The sequence below is a fragment of the Poeciliopsis prolifica genome, unplaced genomic scaffold (assembly GCF_027474105.1).
Source record: "Poeciliopsis prolifica strain line A6 unplaced genomic scaffold, Auburn_PproV2 SCAFFOLD043, whole genome shotgun sequence".
Lineage (NCBI taxonomy): Eukaryota > Metazoa > Chordata > Actinopteri > Cyprinodontiformes > Poeciliidae > Poeciliopsis > Poeciliopsis prolifica.
The window spans coordinates 4268455-4292102 of record NW_026562418.1 but is presented as its reverse complement, the minus strand read 5'-3'; the positions used below and the strand labels follow the sequence as shown (position 1 = coordinate 4292102).

At 39.2% G+C, this 23648-nt stretch overlaps 1 protein-coding gene across 4 annotated transcripts in view; it reads left to right on the top strand.

The window, feature by feature from the left end:
- ptprua (protein tyrosine phosphatase receptor type Ua) overlaps positions 1-23648 on the top strand; it is a 161247-nt gene that overhangs the window by 94358 nt on the left and 43241 nt on the right. For all 4 annotated transcript variants that reach the window (XM_055055840.1, XM_055055839.1, XM_055055838.1 and 1 more), the window contains exons 7-13: positions 151-444; positions 3975-4295; positions 6442-6551; positions 10461-10662; positions 12148-12250; positions 14663-14942; positions 16491-16527. In XM_055055840.1, coding sequence (XP_054911815.1) covers positions 151-444; positions 3975-4295; positions 6442-6551; positions 10461-10662; positions 12148-12250; positions 14663-14942; positions 16491-16527 — 1347 coding nt within the window. The remainder of the gene's footprint in view (positions 1-150; positions 445-3974; positions 4296-6441; positions 6552-10460; positions 10663-12147; positions 12251-14662; positions 14943-16490; positions 16528-23648) is intronic.

The following is a 23648-nucleotide window of genomic DNA, read 5'->3' as shown; positions in this document are numbered from 1 at the left end:
TATTTGTACAGAACATTTCAGGAACAAAGCAGTTCAAAGTGCTTTACACCACAAAGTCTACAATAATGGAGGGCCACTCTTCCTCCACTCTTCCCAGGTAACAGGAAGTAGATTTAAAGAGCTCACGCCAGATGACCTTCTCTGTTGCAGTCCCGCCCACGCCTATTGCCCCGCCTCAGCTCCTGCGAGCGGGCCCCACCTACCTGATCATCCAGCTCAACACCAACTCCATTGTTGGAGACGGACCTGTCATCCGGCGGGAGATCCAGTACCGGGCCAGCCAGTCCACTTGGAAGGAGACCCACGTGGTGGGCTCGCTCACCTACAAGGTCTGGCACCTGGAGCCAGACACAGAATACTACATCAGCGTTCTGCTGACCCGACCCGGGGAGGGAGGCACCGGAGCGCCGGGACCACCGCTGGTCAGCCGGACCAAGTGTGCAGGTACGTGCAATCACAGTGGATGTTTTTCACAAATAAAAATATGAACAGTGTGACGGTGGTTGTCTTCAACCCCCTTTTCTCTGTTGCACCTATTTAAAAATCTGGAGCTCACCTTCTAGTTGTTGCCTAACAAAAGAGTTCTGTTCTCTGAAGGACTGCAATGAGAGAATCTGTTGGCACCGGTTAATCATGTCTGACAGTAATAAGGCACAGTGGTGGTTGCATCATGCTGTATTGAAACTTTTATCAGCAGGAAACAGTGAAGTTGATGACCAAATGTGAAAAAGTTTCAAAGGTATTAAAACTATAAAGGGGAAGAATTATGTATTTTCCTTACCTTTAGTTGTTATAAAAATGCTATATATCAAATATGACTTAAAATAAAACCATCCAACTATTCATCCATCATCTACTTTTATAGGGTTTTTTTAATGTGGGAACAACATTATAATGTGATTTAAAGTTCAAAAAATCTTACTGTACCTTTAACAACGGACAGCTAGTTTGTGTTTGCTGCCGTTGTGTTGCTAAGGTGTCTAAGTCGTCCTAACAATTAATCATTTAGACAAAGGACATGGAACAGTCAAAGTCTTCCATCTTTCTCCCGGTCTTTCAAAAAGCAGACCACCAAGGTCAAAATGTTTTCTACCTTTTTGCTTCATGTCACGCCAGCAGAGCCGCCTAACGATAGCTCATCTGTCTTTCAACCACATTGCTGCTCATTTTTGGTAAAAAGGCCGGCCAGACGCTCTTTCAATCAGACTTGTCACCTGCCACCGTGTTTGATCCGGTCACGTCGGCGCCTCCACTCAGCCACATCCTGTCAGCTCCCATCCCTCACGTCTGATGCTTTCTGCCCCGAGTGAAAGCAGAAGACAGCGGAGGCTCTGACACCACCGCGGCATGGATTGGTTTTCTTCTCGGACTCTCGATGAGCTTGACGTTTCAGATGGTCCTCAGTCCCATCCAGTTTTTGTCAATAACTGATGGCCATTCTCAGAGCTAAAAGTCAAATGTATTCTTTAGTGTGACTAAAAATGTTCAATCTGATCACTATGAAACATTCAGCCAGTACTTCAGAATTTGTCGCCAAAGCTGTAATAACCTTGACAAACACTTCTGTAATTATTCAAAGTCCAGTTTCCAATGTTAAAATCTATGTGAAAATAAGAATTTTCTTACTTATTGGCAAACATGAGTTAGGCAAAAACAGTAATATAGCTATCCTGTACCATTCTGCTCAGTTAAAATCTCGCGTCACAGCTCAGCCTGGCTTTTCTCCCATTTACTTGGATTCTTCGCCAATTACATTCTTTTCCTCAATAGGCTTGTTCTAATATTTTAATCAGGCCAGGGTGCGACATGCAACCAAAATATCAACAGACTTTGAGTCAGTTTTTGATGATTAAATCGCAGCATGAAGAAAGTCGTCCAAACAAGTGTCTCCAGTTCAAAACCCACATGATCTGCTCTTGTTAAGTATGAGTTTGTGCACTGACAGTCTTTCACATTTTCTAAAAAAAAAAAAAAAGAAAGAAACACTCCAGGCAATGAGGACAAACCTTGGAGATAAAAAGAGCAGATTCACAGGGATCGTCCCACCCAGTCCACCGTTCTTCCATTCCTCGTCTCTTTTCTGGTTGCCTGGCTCCCTCTGCCTCTGGGTAATCCTTCTGATTAGACTAATCATGCAGAATGTCGGCGCGGGGCCGGATCGGCCGGGGACAGGACAGAGCCTGCCGGGGCGCGGCTCTAATGATGAGTAATGGCGTCTGAAGCAGAAAGTGAACTCTCTGCTTGTGACAGATCTGATTTTAACTGGATTGTAACAATTGTTAGTTTTTTTTTCTGCACCTACATTTTTGCCTTTAATTTTAATGTGTTTTTTATTTTGAAGGGCGATGCTTCTGGCCGTATCGGCTGTCAGGGCGTCAAACTCTTTGGCATGTTTTGTGCTCTTGGAAAGAGCAGAACTCCTTAAAGTCAGCAAACACTTGAGGGATGTGTCTGTCCTCTCAAAAGTGATTTCTCCTTTTTGACATTGCCTCTTTCATGTGTGTTATTAGCTTGTGATCCATGTCTGGCGACGCAGCAGGGCTGCAGCTATTGCCTCTCCAGTGCTGCCCAAGAGTCATCCACATCCCTGTGCTGCCCTGCCATTCCAAGGGCATTTCGTTCAAATTTCTCTATTGGTACCGCTGAAGTACTCATGGACATTCAGGCCAGGCTGCTGGACAGAAATCCCCTCATTAATGTTTGAAAGTGGACATTTAGCTCGACATGCACATGTGTAATTGTAATGTTCACACTTGACAGCTGTAATTAGGCTTTGTCCGTTTAGACGTGCCAAACAACCTTCTCCTGTCAAACTATATTCATTTAACAAGATGGGAATCTGCCGTTCTGTTACTCTGTGACACATTTTTACCCATCTGTAGGCACAAAATCTGAGTTCATAACGTCTGCTGTAGGTTTCTGCCTCCTTTTGCTTGTTATTTTTTCCAATGTGATCAAACACAAGAGAAGGTAGAAACATACTTTTAGATTTTACTGTGCTTGTAAAACTTCCCTCTGGGATGAAAATTAGCATTTTCCTTTCCCAGACTCAGTGAATTGTGTCAAAAAATGGTCATTAAAAATGCTGAAGTCTGATGCATAAATTTATTTAATTGCTCATTATTTGGTAAAGACTTTGAATTAAACAGGAAACATTTGTAAAATGAGATGATAAAAGCTTTGGAAATGTGTTGATGCTGACATTAGCGTTGGGGACGTCTGTGCCGCTGCAACGTGTTTAGCATTGAGATGCTGTTTTAGCCTATCAGCAAAGCTATACAAACCTAGCTCCTTTTAGCACAACTTAAACACAATAAAAGTCCTTTCTAGCGTCCAGTCAGATTGGTTTTTGAAGCAAACAGTGGCAAGAGAATTAATTTTGTTGACTGTTGTTGTAGTTAACCCTAACTCTAACCCTACCAGAAACATGTTTTGGATCCTTGAATGTAAAAAAATAAATAAAAAGTATAAAAATTTCTGGCCCTATTTATAACCTAATCCTGTCTATAACTTCTCCATATGTTCATTTCTGCTGGGTTGAGTGATTTTCATTAAGCTGTTTGTTCACTGATTTCCCCCATAAACCTCACAGGACTTTATAGAATAGCTCTATAGAACAGCTCTTTTACTGCGACTAAGTGACAAAGACTCTTTATCAAGTAGGAGATTTAAGTTGACAATGGGTTGACATATATAATATATTTAAAGATCAAGTCAAAGGTGCTTCATTGTATTTATAAAGAATGTTTTGTAAAACCATTAAGAATATTTCTCCCACCTCACGTGTCAGTGGACTCTATCCTATAAAATCCCATTGAAATGTGCTGCAGTTTGCACTTCCTACATGATGAAATCTGAAACTTTTGATTTCCTGTAACCACTTTTACAAGGCCATGTACAACCGTATCGCCTGAGCTCAATGCATTTTCATGTAATACATGATTAATAATGTCTCTGCTTCCTGTCACTGCCAGAGCCCATGCGTGCCTTGCGGGGCCTCACAGCAACAGAGATCCAGCCGCGTCTTTTGGCCCTTCAGTGGGAGCCGCTGGGCTACAACCTGACACGCTGCCACACGTACACGCTGTACCTCTGCTACCGCTACTCCATGCCGACGGGGAGCAGTGGGGGCAACAACGCCACTGTAAGGGAGTGCCTGTCGGTGGACCGCAACACCTCCCACTTCACCCTCAGGGACCTGCCACCCTTCCGGGCGGTTCATGTGAGGCTGGCGCTGGCCAACCCAGAGGGCAAGAAAGAGAGCCGGGAGGTCACATTTCAGACAGAGGAGGACAGTGAGTGGGAGTTTAATTGTTCTCACTGTATGCTAACAAATGCTACCCAATTGTATAGAAGGCACATGTTTTGTGTGTGCAGTGAGGCTTGGTGTCAGGGAGACTTAGCTTCACAACTTCTTACAGTTGTAGTTGTTCCTTTATGCTCGGATGATTATTATGCAGTGCTTACAAAAATCCGGGCCTTTAGTTGTGTAGCGCAAGCAAAAAAACAAAACAAACAAACACAAATATTGACTAAAAAGAAAAGCTGGATCAGCATAACTAAACTGAAGATCAGCCCTTTAAATGGAGACTAGTGAAGCATTCATAAGCTCAGTGTATTGCCAAGAGCAAAATGCTATAATGATTTTGCTTACCTTTCTAATATTTTCCTGTGGACTTCAGCAGATTATGTGCAGTCTAATGCAAATTTTCCATGGATGAGGACCCAGAAGGTCAAAGTCTTGTTGTTATGTAAAATTGGTGAGACATTCCCATGTAACTGAATATGACTTTGGAATATTTGTAGTATTGTCAAGAAAGTTGGAGAAATTGATCCTCAGGACTTGTAGCATTTCATCATCCCTTCTTATTTACATGCATTTGAACATCAAAGCATAAAAGGAAGACAGTCACTGTCCAATCTCACTCTAATTGTTCTTTCCTATACACTGTATGTCTTAATAACTAAGAGAAATTGATTTCTTGAAACTGAACACTTTACAGATCATTTCTTCAATATATTGCCTATTGGGCTCAACTATCAAATGCCCCTAAAGTTTTTTTTCACCTTGTGCAAAACACAGCAAAAAAAAAAAAAAAAGTCTAACAAGAACCCTTGTTAAAAATGGTCTTCCACTTGTCTGAGTTTAGGTCACAGGGCAACAGGTTCAGGAATAACACCGAGACATTGATCTCTCCAACGAGATCCTGCGTTCTGGGGGACCCAAAGTATAGCTAGGCCAAACAGGAGACACTATCCATCCAGTGAGTTCTGGGTCTTCCCCAGTGTCTCCTTGAAAACATCCAAAAGGAGACACCCAGGATCCATCTTGATCAATTCTTTGAACCAACCAAACTTTCAATGCCGAGAAGCAGTGTCTTTATCTTAGGCTCCCCTGAATTACAGAGCTCGTCACCCTATGTCTAAAGCTGAGTCCACCCACATAACAGAGGAAACACAGTTTGGCTGTTTGCATCCAGGATCTTGTTCCTTTGCATTTTTGGCACAAAGTCCAGCTCTTTCCTAGACTTGCACTGGACACTAACATGGGTGTTTCCAGTCATTCGTTAAGAGACTGGAATGAGACTCAGTTAACAACCAGGAAAAGGAATACTGCTGCCTCTGGCCAGAGGTCTCTCTATGGGAAGGAGTTTAAGTACATTACTGTCTTGTCTGGGAGGGATGAGATGGATGGACTGATTTGGAACTTGGCTGCAGTAATGGGGATGCTGCCAGAGCCTTGCCTTGTAAAGAAAGAGCTGAAGCAAGAAGCAAAGTTGTATTTGAAAATGTTGATTTTAACCAACACTCACAGTCCAGTCTCATTGAGGTTGAACTATTCCGCATGAACGAAAAGGCAAAATTTTGCATATCTAGATGTTTGAAGCTGGTGAAGATTTTGCCCAAAACAGAAAACATGTTGCTGAGTCTGCAGGGAAAGGTGTTTCAATACTATGCCACATTTAGGAGCCACTCTGTAAAGTCAGTCACAGAAATAAATAACATAGATGGAAGGTTGTTTTTCTAATGTAACCAAATAGGAAAAGGTAAGCCAGCTAGAAAATTACCAAGTCCTGGAGTAGTATAGTTATTAATGTATTTGAAGAGTAAATGATCTTATTTGTCAGGCTCCATGGTAAATTAATTCACTGTATTCATTCAGTATTATTTCACAAAAGATGATTATGCTGCCATGATATAGGCGTCACGCAACATCAGGAGTCAGGATCTCAATACATCCTGATGAATGGGGCTCAGCCGGGCCAGTTTTCCTCTGCCCCCTCCCTCTCCTCTATCCTTTCTCGCCCTTGTATCTTCTTTCTCTTTCTCCTTTATTTTTCTCTGTCAAAAGCGTTTGCACCCACTAGCATGCCCACGCAACACTCCATTTACTCGAGACTGTTTGTTTCAGCCAAGGCTGTTTATTTTGTCTCGCTTTAGTTCCTGGGGGAATCGCTCCAGAGTCTTTAACCTCCACTCCACTCGACGACATGATCTTCCTCAAGTGGGAGGAGCCTGTAGAGCCCAATGGTCTCATCACACAGTATGAGGTAAGATATGAGGTTTGTTTTCGCTTTGACCTGTTGCAGAACCCACTTTTACACATCATTAAATTTACAGTACATTTCCATTTACTAATAAAGCAGAGGCTGTAAATATGTAGGAAAACAAACTTCCAGAAAATTGAAAAACAGCCAAAAAGACTGAGTTTCTTCAAATCTAAACTAAAAACCCACCTGTTTTCCTTTGGAACGATAAGGAACGAAACACCGACAAACATTTTGATGTGTTATGATGACATCTGGCAAAATTTGATGTTCTATGACATGGTCTTTTTGAGTTTTTATGATGTAAAGCACTTTGAACTGCCTTGTTGCTGAGATGTGTATAGAAATAAAGTTAACTGATTGATTTATTGATTGAGATGGATGCTTCCACAAGAGGCCAATGTTAAATGTCATTACCGACAATCAGGGCTGACCATTCAGCCTTCAGGATAGGAAGCTAACATCTTGCTGGACAGAAACTGTGTCCTGAAGTCTGTATAACAGAGACTGTTCCTGTCCTGAGGCTGCATCTGATGAACAAACACCTAACCGCCTGAGTAGCCAGGCTGTTTGGTGATTTTTGATTTTTTTGTTTTAATAAAAAAAAATCAAAAATAGGAGTTTTTGATTTTGTCATAATTCTTTTTCCTTTCTTTATAATAAGAAAGGCTACAAATATATTTACATATTGTTCCTTCATCCTTATTTTACTTCCCTTATAGTTTATCGATTTATATTGTAGTATAAATATATATTGTGTTATATTTATACTAGTGGCGAGACTCGTTAATCTGTAATGAATTAATTATGATTAATTGCATTTTAATAAAACTGTGTATAGACAAAATAAGCTACATTTTAATTCAAAAATCCCTTTTACTGTTTGTTTTTCAATAAATAGGCATGGGAACTCAAGAAAAAGTACATTTGTTTCTAATTTATGATTATTCAGGTTCTTCAGCCGTCACATTGGTGCAAAATGTTCTTCTATCCATTCAGCTTTTCAGTGTTTCAGGAATTTCTGATCATTCACAGCCCTTCTGTAGAAATGTGAAGATTAGCATTAGCGTCTGTGCTGCTGCTACTTGTTTAGCATTGAAATCCTATTTTAGGCTTCACTGACAGGCTAACTCCTTTTAGCACAACTTTAACACAACGATAGCCTTTTCCTGCATCCAATCAGATCGGTTCTTGAAACAAGCTGTACCCCCCAGTGGGCCGAGAGAAGCGTCTTTATGTTGTTTGCAGATGTCGCTTGTGCGTCAGATTTCTGGGCCTACCAAAAACAAGAGGATACAAAATCCATTCCTGATTAACAATTAATGTCTTGCTGCTGTGAGCGCCTGAAAAAAAAAAGTCTAATTGTCTGTGCCATCGTCTTGGCAGATAAGTCAGATTTTTTTTTTTTTTTAATCTGGTGGTCTCTGACCTACCAGAGACCAATGTAGTTTGGGCTTCCAGCTATGAAGCCTCACTATTGATGACAGTCTCAGAGGCATTCGAGAGAGAAATTAGTTCCAGAAACACACACTGAGTGATGGTGTGACTGGTTCACAAACAGATGAGCTGCACTTGCTTGGAAGGTTCAGACTGAACAAATAACACAAAGAGTTGACAGAATAAAAGACGGCAGTGGAACGTGATTGAAAGTTGTGATTGAAAGACTTGACAAGCTGACTAGGCTTGACTCAGAGTACAAAAAAATCTTCTCAGTGGGATCCATCAGCAGTGTTTTATAAATATTCTTGATGTCAATGTAGTGTGTAAAAATATTTTTTTCTGTGCACAAAAAGAAATTACTGACAGTCTAAATAGAAAAGTCCTGTACATTGTCATGTTTCGATCCAGCAGTGAATCCTCACTGCATGCCAGAATGAACTCAATAAATACTGATAATTCATTTAATAGTGTTTGAAAGGCTGCTTGTTAGTGCCTGGTCATGAAGAAGCTCTGGTGTTCCCCTCTTGGGTGCAGCTAATTGGACCCAACCAAAACAGTTTTTAGAAAAACTGCTATGGACTGTCACACACTCATAGTTCAGCTCATTCTCCCTACATTGAATAAATATTTTAAACATACAGAAATCCCTAAAGCTTGGAAGTTGTTGATGACAACCCAGTCTTTAAAGCTGTGAAATATCTAACTACTGTGAGTTACCAGCTATTAGAAATAGAGGAAAAAGAATTGTTGTCAGGTTTTTTGTATATTTGTATATAAATATACAAATATATTGTTTTTTGGAGCTAGTGAGCTAGCCACTTCTCAAATGCTGAGAGGTGGCCAGAACCATAAAATTCAACCAGGTCCTAGTCCTTATTTTTTCAAATTGGATGTGTCTCTCATTAAAATTTAAAAAAACTAAAAGAAAAAAAAAGAATGAAAAAATAATATATAAAGTGAATGCCCTTCACTGTAGTCTGCTTCCTGTTTCTGGAGCAGTCTCCAGTGCATTTGGCGTTCACACCAGAGAGTTCATTTCAGTCTGACCCAGACCTGGATTTGTAGGCATACCACAGTTTGGGAGTCCAACTGTACATTTTTATTATAAATTTTGAAAAATAATTAGAAGAAAAATTCACAAATATAAATTAATTTGGTTATCTGCATCACACAGCCACATTTCCTTACAGAAGACAGAGTAGATTTTGGGTGATAGTGGGTACAGAACGTGTATAGTCAATATGACTATGTACTATGAGTGTACAAAATGTTCTGTGGAAAATTATTTCTCTTCATACCCCACAAAAGTCAGATACAAAATTACTAATAGGAAACTGCTGGCCATGTTAATTTCCTACATGTTTCACAGGTTTTAAAATTTCATCCCGTCTGCCATGGAGATCACTGCTTCGACTGGAACCAATATTCCCTTATTCCCTCTGGAGCTCTTTGCAGTCATTTGTTACGGCTACTTTAAGCATAAGATAGAGGAGACTATTAGACCATACTGTCCCGAAAATGTGTCTAGAAGGTAATTGGTGCCTGTTTTAATGACGGATGGAAGCCATCTAACTGAAGAAGCAGGTCTGAAAGGCTCGCCAGTTGTGATGCAGCTGGCAGGGAGTGACAAAAAGGTTTGCAGTATCTGTTATATAGGTGGGCAGCTCAATAATATTGATGCAGAGTCAGTGTCAATATGGGATCAATACTACTGTGGTGAGATTGATATTTTAGTCTCAGATTCTCTTCCTGAAATTGTATTTTATTTTTGTGTTGTAGGCTCTCAGCTGCACCTAAAAAAAGATTCTCCTTTGATTTATTCTCATTTGGCGCTTTATTTAGGAAAAATTTACACAAATCATTTTATTAATAAAGTGTTTTGTAGACGGCTACAAATTTTGTCCAAATTTCATCTTATGTTTGAACAAAATTAATTCTAAGAAAAAACTACAAAAAAAAAATGTTGGTATGTCAAACTTAAATGAAAAGTAAGTATTAATGTTGATATTGATATTTGTATCTGTATCAATATCAATATCAGCGATACACGCCCTGTATTTACTTTGCATCAACCAAAAATGTGCATGTCTCTAGTTTCTGTGGCTGAAAAAACAACATCTCAATAGGGTCATCATCAAGAACTTAGGAAGTTCTAAAAAGAATTTTCAAATTTTTCCATGATTGTAAAAGAAGTTGGTCACATATTTGGACTCACGCAAGTATTGAAATATTTTGTCACGTTTTTTCACATGGCTAAGCTGAAATGATCTCTCCAGTACATTTAATGGCTAACCAAGCACATGCTTTTTTTTATTTGAAAAATAGTCTGATGAATATTTTATGAACATTGAAATTTTCTTTCAGAATCAGCTTGGAAAAATAAATGAGGCATCATGTTATTTATAGCGTGATTATTCTTTAATCAGTTTTGTTTGTTCCTGTTCTCTTTTCCCGTCTGTTTATTGTTTGCAGATCAGCTACCAGAGCATTGAATCCTCTGACCCGGGCATCAACGTTCCCGGTCCTCGCCGCACTGTCTCCAAGCTGAGGAATGAAACCTACCACATGTTCTCGGGCCTGCACCCCGGAACCACCTACCTGGTCTTTGTTCGCGCTCGCACGGCTAAAGGCTTCGGCCAGACCGCTCTCACAGAGATCACTACCAACATATCTGGTGAGCCTGCAGTGAGGCTGATAGATGTCCTGTGTGTAACCCCAAAAGATGATTCTCATCAATAATGAAACAAGACCCTGTAGTAAACAGCATCCAAGAACCCTCCCCCCCCCAAAACCTACCGTATTCAACATTTCTCACCAGCAAAGATGACTGAGTGAGAACTTGTTTTTTTTCTTCTTCTTCAAAAAGAACAAAATTGATTTCCTCATATACTTTTAAATGATACAAATTGTCCTCATTCATGCACAGACGAAACGGCTTTCAGATGCACACTTGCTTTATTGAACAGAAAACAAATTATAGCTAACTACAAATGTTCAGAATGGGTAGTTTGAGGGAAAAACTGCTTTGTTTTCTGTTCTCCCATTGAAAGGCCCCACACAACAGAACAGAAATTAGAGGCTAAGACTGCAGCTATGGAATGGCTGTGAAAACATTCCACCTCTTAATGTGAGTTGGTGATTTCTGTCCATTAAATGTGCTTAGGCTGAGACTTTACTGGGATGTATTTGCACTAAATCATGTGGAGGCTGCAGAGAATTGCTTGTGTTAGTCTGAGCAATGAGAATCGTTCCCACTTTTTTAGAGCCGCTCTGTGGTTTCAGCTCGGCAGTTGTTAATTACCACTTTTTAAAATCACAGCTCTGATGAGACTCACGTGGGGTTTTTACCATGAAACATGTTTTTGTCTTACATGTGACTCACATCATTCACGTAAAAATGACGTGAACCTCAAGTGGATCTTCCATGTTTTGCAAATTAGTAACATTGTGTATGAACTGTTAGAATTTTAAGAATTAGTTCAGTTTTTCAGTTTTAATTTAAGCTTACCTAGCAGGTCCATAAAGAACTAAAAGTAACTAAAAGGAAATCAGATCCGCTCCACTTTGGCAGCAAGGACGAGAAATACATAGCTGGAATATTATAATTATAATAGTGAACAGAACACACACACACACACTGGTCCTGTGGATCTCAACTGTTTATGTGTCTATTGGTGGCAAAATAACAAAAACATTCACCTCTTCCATTTCACCCTGAGCTTGTACATTGTTCTCATGGCTACAGCTCCTTACTTCACTACACACTTCCAATTAATTTACAATCTGTAATAAAGCGAGGAAAATTCCACCTCAGAGCTCCCAGAGTTTTGCTGAGGTTGTGCAACTTTGACATAAATCCTAATTATGTTTAAAAGCCTCTTGTTTTCTGTGTAGCCGGCTGCTGCTTCCCGTCAGCAGACAATGGCAGCTTGTGGGAGGTCTACTGGTACACAAGGGATCCGTTTGAGTAATGAAAAGAGATCGTGCTCCAGCTCCTTTCATATGCAGCTGGAAAAAAAAAGACTAAAATATCTCGGCAAAAATCTTAAAAACATTAAAATCGACAAGGTTTTGGGGCTTCATGTGGAATGTATTTCTGTAGTGTGCATGTCTTTGGTGTGTCTTTCTAAAGTGTGTGAGTGTGTGTGTTTTTCTGCAGCCCCTGTGTTCGACTATGAAGACATCCCGTCTCCGCTGAGCGAGTCAGAGAGTACCATCACCGTGCTGCTACGCCCTGCCCTGGGGAGGGGGGCGCCTGTCAGGTACGGCTAATAAATGCTCCTCAGCTACGCCAGCGCTCAATCACTGCTGCGCTGCAAGGGTATTTATAGCTGCAGTCACAAAGAGCTCTGTGGGGCATCGGGAAATGGTTCGTTAGGCTCTGAATGCAGCAGACGCACTTCAAAAGCAAATGGTGCCATGTTATGGTAACCTTTCTCGTCTAGCCAACCCAGCTTCCATTTCTTTGGTTAAAAGGTTTAAGGAGGACAGACATATCTTTTATACCCCTTTTATAAATATGAATTTAATTAGAACAGTCGTTAAATACAGTTGAACTCAGAAGTCTACATACATTCTTAATGAAGTTAAATCATACTAAACTTTTCTTGTTTTTGGACAGTTACAATTATTTCTATTTGATAAATTCTGCAATAGTAAGAGAAAGAATGCCAGATTTATTTATTCATGTCTTCTAAATCAGAAGTTTACATACAAAATGATTGTGGTTTCTTAAACCAGCGAGGGAAAGCCCAGATGATGATTTATGGCTGACATGGACGATGAAGGCAGAGACATGGAAGGGACAAAGCGCAGGCAGCCGTGGCAAAGTGGTCAGCGTTTATTTCCACACAAAATAACAATCTGGTCATGAGCAACTAGCATGAACAGGAACTAACCAAACACAACAAATAACAAACAAGAACCCTGCAAGGAACAAAAGCCAAACAGGAACTTAAATCACATAGGAGACAGGTGAGCAGGACAACTAATGAGGGAACACAGGTGGAAAAACATGAGCTGGATTTACAGGAACAAAAAGGCTGAGCTGGAGAATACTGAAAGACAGACTTAACTATGATTAAATGTAAATACAAGACAACTAGAATAAAACATGGACTGCAGCTAAAAACCTGAAGAAAACTGAAGAGACTAAGAAAACCAAAACATGGGGCCATTTCAGCAACGAAGCAGTTGAAAATGCCTTATATCATAAAAACACCAAATACAGTCATAAAACACACCATATAGTCAACAACTGAGAAATATGGTGATCGTTTCATTTATTATGACTTTTTAGTCTTGATTTAAAGAAACTCAGTGTTTCAGCTGTTTAGCAGTTTTCTGGCAGTTTGTTCCAGATCTGTGGTTAAAAGAAGCTGAACGCTCCTTCTCTGTGTCTTAAAGATGCTCTGGTTGTTGTCATGGCTGGAAAAAGAATCTTAAGTGATATTCCTGCTGTGTGTTGTGTGTTGAATGAAACAAGTAGGCAACCAGGAAGCGAGGTGACATGAGAGACAAAGTGTTTGGATCCGTGTTTGGATCTATGTTAGTTTTACATCTTTTTGGTTATTTTAATTCACATCTGACCCACATGTTTTTCGAAGGTACATGAAATTCCATAAAGAGCAGACATGGGAACAGAGGGTCTATTTCCTCACCTTAACTTTGGATCTTGGCAGCTCAGATGATGGGATGTTGTTTTATAAACAAACCTGTTTGTTCACACAGTAACTGGAATGGCAGGAAACTAGCAACTATGTAGTTGATTCGTAAAGGCAAATAACTAAAAAGAAAAGAGGAATGTATATAGGTGCACATCACATTTTTTAGCATTTTTATTTGTGGTGAAACTTCACAAATCAAACTCCCAACAAAATACACTGAAATCTTTTGACATAAAGTCATGCAAATGTGAAAAAGTACTTTTGCAACGGGCTGGAAATGGTGTTGGTGAAAAGTAAATGGTTCCAGGGTTTATCATTCCAATACTGAAAAAAGTGAATAAATCTTGTAACTTGGCTCCTTCAGTCCCTGCCTCACACTGCTCTGAACTGACAGCAAACTACTAATCATATGCTGACAGCTGCTGGTTGCTGTTTCCCTGTAACTGGCATCCGAATCCAATTTTAGCCTAAATGTCGGATTTAGACAAATCTGATCCACCGCATCTTAATGAAACAGCATTTCTCCAGGAAATAAGGAAGAATGGGAGCTGATTCAATCTAAAGTGTGCTGAGGTTCTGTCACATAGGACAGCATGGTTCTGTCAGGGTGACCAAGCGTTAAAGCCTCTGCTTACTGGGCCAGTATCATGTAGTTAGTATAAAATAAATCCAGATATTGTGATACAGTAAATAGTAAAGGTATTCTGTTCTTTTTATGTTGTTGTTGTTCATCTTTCAGCACAATCAGTTTCTATAAATATCAAAGATTTTAAATTTGCCGTTGCAATTATATGTTACATTATAAAACTGTAACAAGGTGTCTCTTTCAACAGAGGCACCTGCTGAAAGCTGTCTCTGGTTTGCTCACACATGTGGCTATGATATCATGTTGGAAGCTTGTCAAAGACAGTCTTAAAAGTTCAAAAAGTAAATAAAACTTTGGGGCCCTCAGCTCTGGCCCCTGTAAGTCAAGATAATAACTGTAGAGATCTGATCTGTCTCTCTCAGTGCCTACCAGGTGGTGGTGGTGGAGGAGGACGGCTCCCGCCGGGTGAGGAGGAGAGAGCTAGGCACCGTCGACTGCTTCCCTACGGCCAACTCCCACAGCGAGGCGCAGGCCAAAGGGGCATCGCATTACTACACAGCTGAACTGGCCCCCAGCAGTCTGCCCGAGGCCACGCCTTTCACTGTGGGGGACAACCACACCTACAACGGCTACTGGAACAGTCCTTTAGACCCTACCAAGAACTACCTCATCTACTTCCAGGCTACCAGCAACTTCAAAGGGGTAGGAACCATTACCCACAAGCCTTTTGGTCCACTCCAATGGTTTGTTTCAGCAAGCCTGACTTTACTGGGCCAGTTGGTTATGAATGGGCAGGAAGACCACATTTTCTGGTAGATGACGATCTTAAAGGAAACAGATTTATCTGGCCCCTGAAACAACTTCATTATTAAAGGCTTTAAATATTTAACATTATACATAATCCACACATACATACATACATACACATACACATACATACATACATACATACATACATACATACATACATACATACATACATACATACATACATACATACATACATACATACATACATACATACATACATACATACATACATACATACATACATACATACATACATGCACGCACACGCCAGCACGCACACACAGACATACTTCATAATTAGGCGCCACTTTGTATTTTCCTCACACACTGTCGGGTCTCATAGTGTCTGATTAAAATCTTTCCTCTTTGAATGTGATCATCAATTCTCCCATAGCGAAGCATCATTTGTTTTACCTGCACATATTTCCATCTCCCGTATATTTCCTAAAATATATTTGTATTTTGGGGGAGATTAGATTTTGAGTAAGAGTGTGGAGAGAAAACTAATTATTCTAACAATTACCTTGGCTAAATGAGATGTTTCAGACTTAGCGTGGACGGCGAGCCTCCTCCTGAAAACAGTAATTGCTTCCAGCTAATATTCCATCAGTGGGGCCTGAAAGATGGGTGATTGGTGAATCAAGTTCTTGTACAAAACACAGAAACTGTAACCTCCCTCTTTGTCTCATTCCTGCTGGAGTATTTCCGATTGAACCGAAATATCCATTAGTTCAAGGATAACAGCCGCCCCACGCTGCACCTTATAAAATAAATAATTACATTTGTATGTTATGGTCTTTGTATGTCACATAAACACTTAATTTTTTTTTTATCCTGCTCTAGATTGGCGAATTGTCGTTATTTGCTTCTTTACGGGGTCTTCACAAAGCAACAGGAGCTAAAATGTCTCATTGGCCCTTTGATCTTACAAACATCATTAAAATAGCAGCTCGCTTTAGCTCTGGCTAATTAACCTTTATTTCAGATATAAATATCCTTTCTTTATACCAGAGCTTTTTTTCCAAGCTCCGTCAAACGAAGCCAAACGCCGTTTGGATTTTTCTGTTATTTCCATCCAGCACTGTTTGAGGCCGTGACAGTAAAATAATCTGGATTTCTAAATATTCAATGTCAAGCTGTCCAAGCTGATGCCATTTGGATTCTAATGTAAATAAACCTAAAAATAGTAAGTATACTAGTGAGTCTTGTTAAACGGTTAAACACTAAAGCTTTACTCCAACTGGTAGGTGTAAAGCGCTGACCTTACAGCTTATTTTCTGTAGATTTGGACAAAATCTGAGCTCATTCACCAAATGTTTAAAAAATAATAGTAAATTGTGACCTTTTTTGCCTGTGTAATGCCTTTTTCCTTTCTTTTGTTTTCTTCATGGAATCAGCCAGAAATGAACAAACTGACTCTTTTCTTATTTTCCCCAAAAGGAGACCAGGATAAATTGTATTCGAATTGCTCGCAAAGGTAAGTCTCATCTATCAGTTCTGAGGTTTTTCTGTTAACAGCAAAATGTAATTATCACCTGCTTTCATTTCTATGGACATTACAAACAGAGGACTGAGTGTATGAAATGAGCTTGTGTAAGGCACATGAAAGAGTAGTGGTCTACTCAGGGTAATAAAGAAGGTTTGTGTTTGTGTGTGTGTGGGTGTGTGTGTGTGTGTGTGTGTGTGTGTGTGTGCACGCATACATACTTGCTTGCTCAGCAGCTTATTGAAAATGCTTTTTTGTCATAGTTGTTGGTAACAGCCATTATGAATTCAACTTCCTCAAGGTTAAAGAATACAATTTCTTTTTGGTGGCTGCCATAGGAAAAAAAATGTATCAACTTCAGGCTCAAACATACTCAGACGTAATATTTTGCGAACCATGCAGATCTACGCCAGGGGTGCCTAAAGTTGGTCTTGGAGGGCCGGCATCTTGCATGTTTCAGTTCTCTCCCTGGTTTAACGCATCTGGATCAAATGAAAGGTTGTTGGTACTACCGGGGAGAGAACTAAAACGTGCAGGATGCCGGCCCTCGAGGACCCCTGCTCTATGCATTCTGTTATCGGGCGGTGGTGATTTTGTTGTCAAGCGATAGCCTACATTTCTTGACAGATTCCTTCATTTTCCACAATCCAAATGGATGCTAGCTAGCTTGATGAGCTAGTTTAGCATCCAGCCCCAAATTTTCTCCACTACAGCAGCTATCACACACCTGTCTTGCTGCAGCGCGTTTGTGGACTGTTTGCACTGACTCGCAGCATCATACAAAACAACTTGATATGAAAGCTGCTTTTCACCAAGCAGTTTCCAAATTTACTTACAAGGTCTTAATCGATTATTTGGTCTGCATTGATTCCACTTGAAGTACGCACAAACCTCAGCTAAGTTAGGTCTGCCTCAGCATATGGGGGGCCTTTACTGACAAACGCTTTATTTTTAAAGCAATGACTTCAGGAAACATGAACTTATTTAATATCGTCATTATTTATGAATTTACTTTTAATTTATTGTCATGTTACATTCAAAGACATCATGGTCCCATGTGATAAGTGGTATTACATTCCATCCACACAACGTGGTCTGAATAACGGCCCCAAAAGTGAAGTTTTGATCTCTAGCACCTTCTTCTTTATGGACTGTGTCTCTAACATGACATGTGACTAACTGCAAATAGAACAACCTGCCCAGCTCCTTTGGGTTGGTCTATCACATCACATTCCTGTTAATCTCTCCTGAAACTACTTCCATCACGACTGTTTTAGGGGAAACGAGACAGATGTTGGATATCTTTGGACCCTGCAGAGGTCAGAGACATGGAGAGCAGGACTCTGGAAATCTAACACTGAAGCTCAGGTCTCATTTTTCTAACTGACGCCATGAGGTCTCAGAGGGCCTTGAGATTCACAGACCCAGTATGTTTCCCTTCTTGTCTGTCCTGAGAGACAGGAAGAACCACAACTGTTTGCCTGAGAGACGGGGTCCTTTAGGACGGCAGTTCAGATAGAAAGGAGGAGGAAAGACAGCAGAGGGATTTTTTTCATCTATGATTACAACTGAAAAAGGTTTGAAGAACTCTAGAGAAAGATTTCCAAAAAAAACAATTCCACCTGGAGTTCTGCAGCCGTTTAACCTGCATCTGCATACAGAAGACAGCAGTGGGAGGGAGCAGAGGACACGCTGAAATCACATTTGTCTCAAAGGTGCCTCTGAATCTCATCCCGGCTTTTTCCTCATTCCCTCACCGCAGCTCGTCTTTTCTTTGCCTTTTTCTTAATGCAGAATCCAGCCGGCATTTGCTGACAATATGTCTATTAGATATTAAATTTTGCTGAAAGCTTTTCCATCCCCCCCACAAGACAGGCTGTCTATTCATGTCGGCTTAACCACTTAAAAAGCGTCAAAATTACATTCTAGTTCATTCAGAACATTTGATGTTTTTGCTTCAAATTCACTTGACAACTCAATGCAATCGCAGCATAGCATAAATTCACAAGATGTCTCTGTTTATTCATGCTTTCCCATAGATATAATAGGCCAGACCTTAACAATATACAAATGTTAATGTAGCAGAAGCATGCCATTAGCTAAAGCTGCAGTATGTAGATTTTATAAACAATTTGTTTTTCTTTTTTACATTTGTCTTAAAATGATCTTCATGTCCTGATAGTTTGATAATTTGAGACAGATAAATGAATCCATAAGCAATTCAGTTGTTCATTTGCAGAATTCGTCATAATCTCTAGAGAGTCTGTATTGGTTTGTGTTGTTCATTATTGCCAGATTACGCCACCAGGAATAAATGAACTAATTTTGTGTATAATCTTATTTTTCCATTAAAAACTGAACTCAACCTTCTGCAGCTGCCATTTTAAAGCTAGCATGATTTGGGTTCATTATTTGTACTTAGCAGCAAATAGTGCAGAAAGACAGGAAGTTGTCCATAACTGAAAAAAATACATATAATTCAAATATATGAGGATTACAAGCTCACTGCACTGTAGGATAAAATGCATATGGTACTGAAAAGACCAAAAATCCCTTTATCTATATTATGGATGTGAGAATATACAATTTTTCCTGAACAGTGGTATGAGTTTCAAGGCAATATTACATTCATAAGTGCTACTGTGAAGCATTAAATCAGAAGAGCAATATACATTGAAATATGTAAGATACAAAGTTTAATAGTTTGTATCTTTTATGCAAAAAGAGAGAAAATACTCCTCTTCTTTAAAAGAAAGCAACAAAACAAAAAAAATGGCGACTTCTCTTAAAATATTATCAGAATGACATTTGCTAAAGCTGCATTATGTAGATTTAGCTACATACTTTGGGTCACATTGGTCATAATGTGACCCAAAGTTCAAAAAAATTGCATAAACACTACCTTTGAAACAAAAAGCTTTGTAAAAAGCACATTGTTCATGTTTCATGTTGTGTGTTTTAGCCTTAAAACCCAGTGAATCTTCAGCCACAGAGATCTGAATGTGTTGCTGGAGAAACATAATGGCTACAGTATTCATTTGACATTAGATACATATTAAAACAACAATTTAAACATATAAAAACAAGAAGAGGGAAAATTTCAATATATTACATAGTGACAACAAATAATTGTCAGTTTTTTGCAGTGAAACAGTCAAAGTTTGTTTTTCACATTGACTAAATTATTTAGCTGCAGAAGACAGAAATTTGTTCTTAATGGGAAAATGAAATTGAGGTTGTTTATTTTTATTGACATAATTTGGCAATAATGAACTCCAGACTCTGAAATTCCTCATCAGAACAGAATGATAGCCAGGAGGCAAATAAAATAAGAGGAGAAACATGATTTATCTTTAAATGAATCGTGGTTCACACATAAAATAACTTGAGAACATCCAACATGCTGTCATATTCAGGAAATATGAATATATCACTTTTTATGTCTTATTGCCTGACTGATTCACAGCAAAGTTACAGGAAATGATGACATTCAGATCGTTTCTTAGTGGCTGCACATTATTAACACACAGGTGTTTGGAGCTTATTGATTCAATTTTTGTTTTTTGTTTTTTTGCTGTACAAAGTAGGATTTTAGTCACTTTTAGTGCAGTGGAATTATTTATGTATATCTCAGAGCTAATGACTTGTGTTTGGGTTATGTAGTGAAGCAGCACTGACTAATGGACGACGACGTGACTAATGGACGACTCTCCTCCACCAGGAGGTTTATTCGCTCCTTTCCTATCCTACCAGAATAATGAAATGTGTCCTTTCTGATCAATTTCAAGCCAGTGAGCTGATATTAAACATCACTGTGAAATACGCCACTGTTGTCTGTTTTAGTTTGCGTCTATTAAACCCAGTGGACATGCTGAGGACGACTACAGCTGGGTCTTTTTGTTGTTGGTGCTCCAATTAAATTTTCTGCAATAGCCAGTTTCATAATGTGACCCAAAGGCAGAATGACTCACCCTGCAGGATTAGTGGGATTGCTCAAAGACTGCCAGCCTAGATCTTTTGCTCTGAGCTAAAAGTCTCCACAGCTTCATAAGCCAGATGCAGCATTTTGCTGCTCATAATGCTTATTCAGACACTTTCTGTCACATAGCAACAAACAGTGATGTCATTCATGACCTGAAAGGCCAGCACATAGTGTGAAAGGTGGAGGATGGATCTTTTTTCATATTTTTTTTCCGGTTTAATCCATCATCTGAAAATAGAAAAAGCATGACTGAAAACCTCCCAAAACACAACTGTCCACTCAAAACGGCAGAGCAGGCAAGGAGAGTGTTAATCATCGAAACAGCCAAGAGCTCCACAGCTCATTGGGACAATCAGTCAACATGACAATCCTAATAGAGGAATGGCAGAAAGTGATCTACTGTTGAGGATAAGAATCCCTGCTTTCAAAAAGTCATGTAGGGGTCAGAACAAGCGGGCTATCGCCATAGGAACACATTTGGTCTCTTATAGGCGAACTCTTCTCACTGTACATCGACCTGAACGCATCAACCCCACCGTGTTCACTCTGATTAATTTATTATTATTACTGCGCTGCAGTGTGAGCTCTGCACTCTTCTTCTGTGCATATTAGTCCGCTTTGGAGTTTCAAACTGTTCACACAGGACTCTCATTGCGGTCGTATTTAATAAGTAGTCTGAATTACCATGCAAATAAATAAATAAATAAATCCTATTTATAACAGAGCTTCGAGACCTGCAGTGTAAAAGTAACACATTGTCGTCAGAACCAAACAGCTTAGTCTACAATAACTGTATGCTATAAATGAATTTCAAACTAACTATGTGGGCAGATGAGCAATGACAACGCTTTCCTTGCATCCTTTTTTTGTGTTTTTATCTTAAATATTGCCTGTGTGAATGTGTCCTATGTCAACAACCAGATGCAAAATATTGTTTTATCAAACCTAACGATTAACGACAAAAGCCAATTTTTCCGAATTTTTATTTGGGAGGTTTTCTAACGTCAGCCTTGTAAGCAACTCTTCAGACTGTAAGGTGACAGACGAGAAGACAGAACACAGCCTTTAATAGAACTGGGGCATCGGTTTAATCTGATTCCCGGAGTTTCGTCTCTCCCAAGCCAGAAACGCTTGGCGTGACTTTCCAGAAGCTGCTGCTGCTGCTGCTGATATCAGAGGTTTTCTGTTGTAGCGCAGCCACAAGAGGTTAAGTATAGACAAGAAGCATCATGTGGAGAAGCTTTAGGTAAATGATGCTACATCAGTGGCTTTATTTGCATTTAATACCACGGCATATCTAATTTGATCACCAGTAAAGCCAGACTGCCAAGTGTTTTAGCCATGTTGAAAAAAGACTGCTGATGAGCGCTGCGACTGTAAGACTTGGAGTACACAACATGAATACACCACTGCCATCAAATTTTCATAAATAGGATTTAATTATTCCAGAACTAATTGGATTATAATGTTACTTTATAAACCATGTGTCTGTATCTTTCTGCACTGGTGAATAGTTACTCACCTCAGCATGCTGAATGCTTGGAATGGCCCCAACTAAAGCAGACTGACCTACTTTCTGATATTCTGAGCTACTTATTGACAACTAATTGACACTGGACATTTATTATCAGACCATTAAGCATTAAAAAAGGAATAATAAGTGGCAATAATAATGTACTCCATGTTCCTGATGACGTCCTTGCCATAATTTTACACCCTTCATCTCAAAACGCATGTGCTGTACAAACTGCATGCTTCCGACATTTGATCCTGAACCATGCAGGATCAAATGTTCTGCATGCTTCTGATCAGTTATTACAACTTTTATGCAAATCTGATCAATCAGCTTCATGTTTTCTGTATTTCCTTCTCTTTCTGACCAACCTCTGCAACTCCGCTGAATATTGACCAACATTCTTAGCTCACTCCTAATTTAACTTCTTTCAAAAAACAATACTGTGTGATTTGCTTCTATGTTGTAAACGGTTCATGTTAACTTGAATGACCAACATGGAATTCTTCTGTTGCACTTTGACCTCTCCTCAGGACATGATTTGATTTGTATTAAGATGCTATTTCAATGAGGTGCTTGAAAATATTATTTGAAATTTAAATATTGACTACTAAAATATTTTTGGGAAGGTTATCTGAAGCAATTACATTTTTTTGTGAGAAAAACTGCATCTTTGACCCGAACGTTTTGAAAAAGGTGCTGCAAAATCTGTAATTTTAGACTGCAACGATCACAAAAAAAACACAAAAAAACATTGCATCATCCAGAAGAGACTGTTTAAAAAGAAGCTATTAAACATACACTTTTATTAGGCCCACATTTTTGTGTTTAAAATATGTTTCTTATTTGTCTGGAAAGCCAAGAATCTTTACTGGGAGAAATTCTTTCTGAACAGAGGGACGCTGCTTCCACAATTACATCACTCAGCCTACAAAATAGGAAATTATAAAAATAAATGAATAAAAAAGAATATTGTAAAGCATTTATCAGTCTTCCCACACATTCTACTGAGTCACAACCCGTCTGTTCATCAAATCTCAAACATCAATACTGATTTCAATAAAATGAATTCTTCAGGAGATAAAATCCAATTCTCAGAGGCTTCCTGTCTTCCAGCTCATCTCACCGCCTTCAATCATTAATAATGTTGATAAACTGGGGGATGAATGAGTTATATCAGTTGTGTTTGCAAAGTGGAAGCCTGCACCATCTTTCTGATTTCAACATGATGTCCAACATCACATTGGGTTTTTGCGCATAATTATTTATTCATTTTGAACACAGAATAAAAAATAAAAACAGGGGGAAAAAATAAGGCGAGTAATTATGCTGACATGCAATTTTGCACAGTTTGTTCTGAAAGAAGAAGATAAAAGATCTTATCATTTCCTGTCTCATCAACACATGATCATCTTGATCATCCTTCACCAGATGAACTCATAAAGTATTGATTAATGACACTGAAACCTCAACATTCTCAACATTGAATGTACAATTCTTTACACATTATCCTTGTCAACAGTAGCATTTATCCTGTACAAGATATTTTACACCACACTCATTTTTTTTGTACAGTATACATAAAAATGAGTACACTGTACAAATCAATCAATCAAT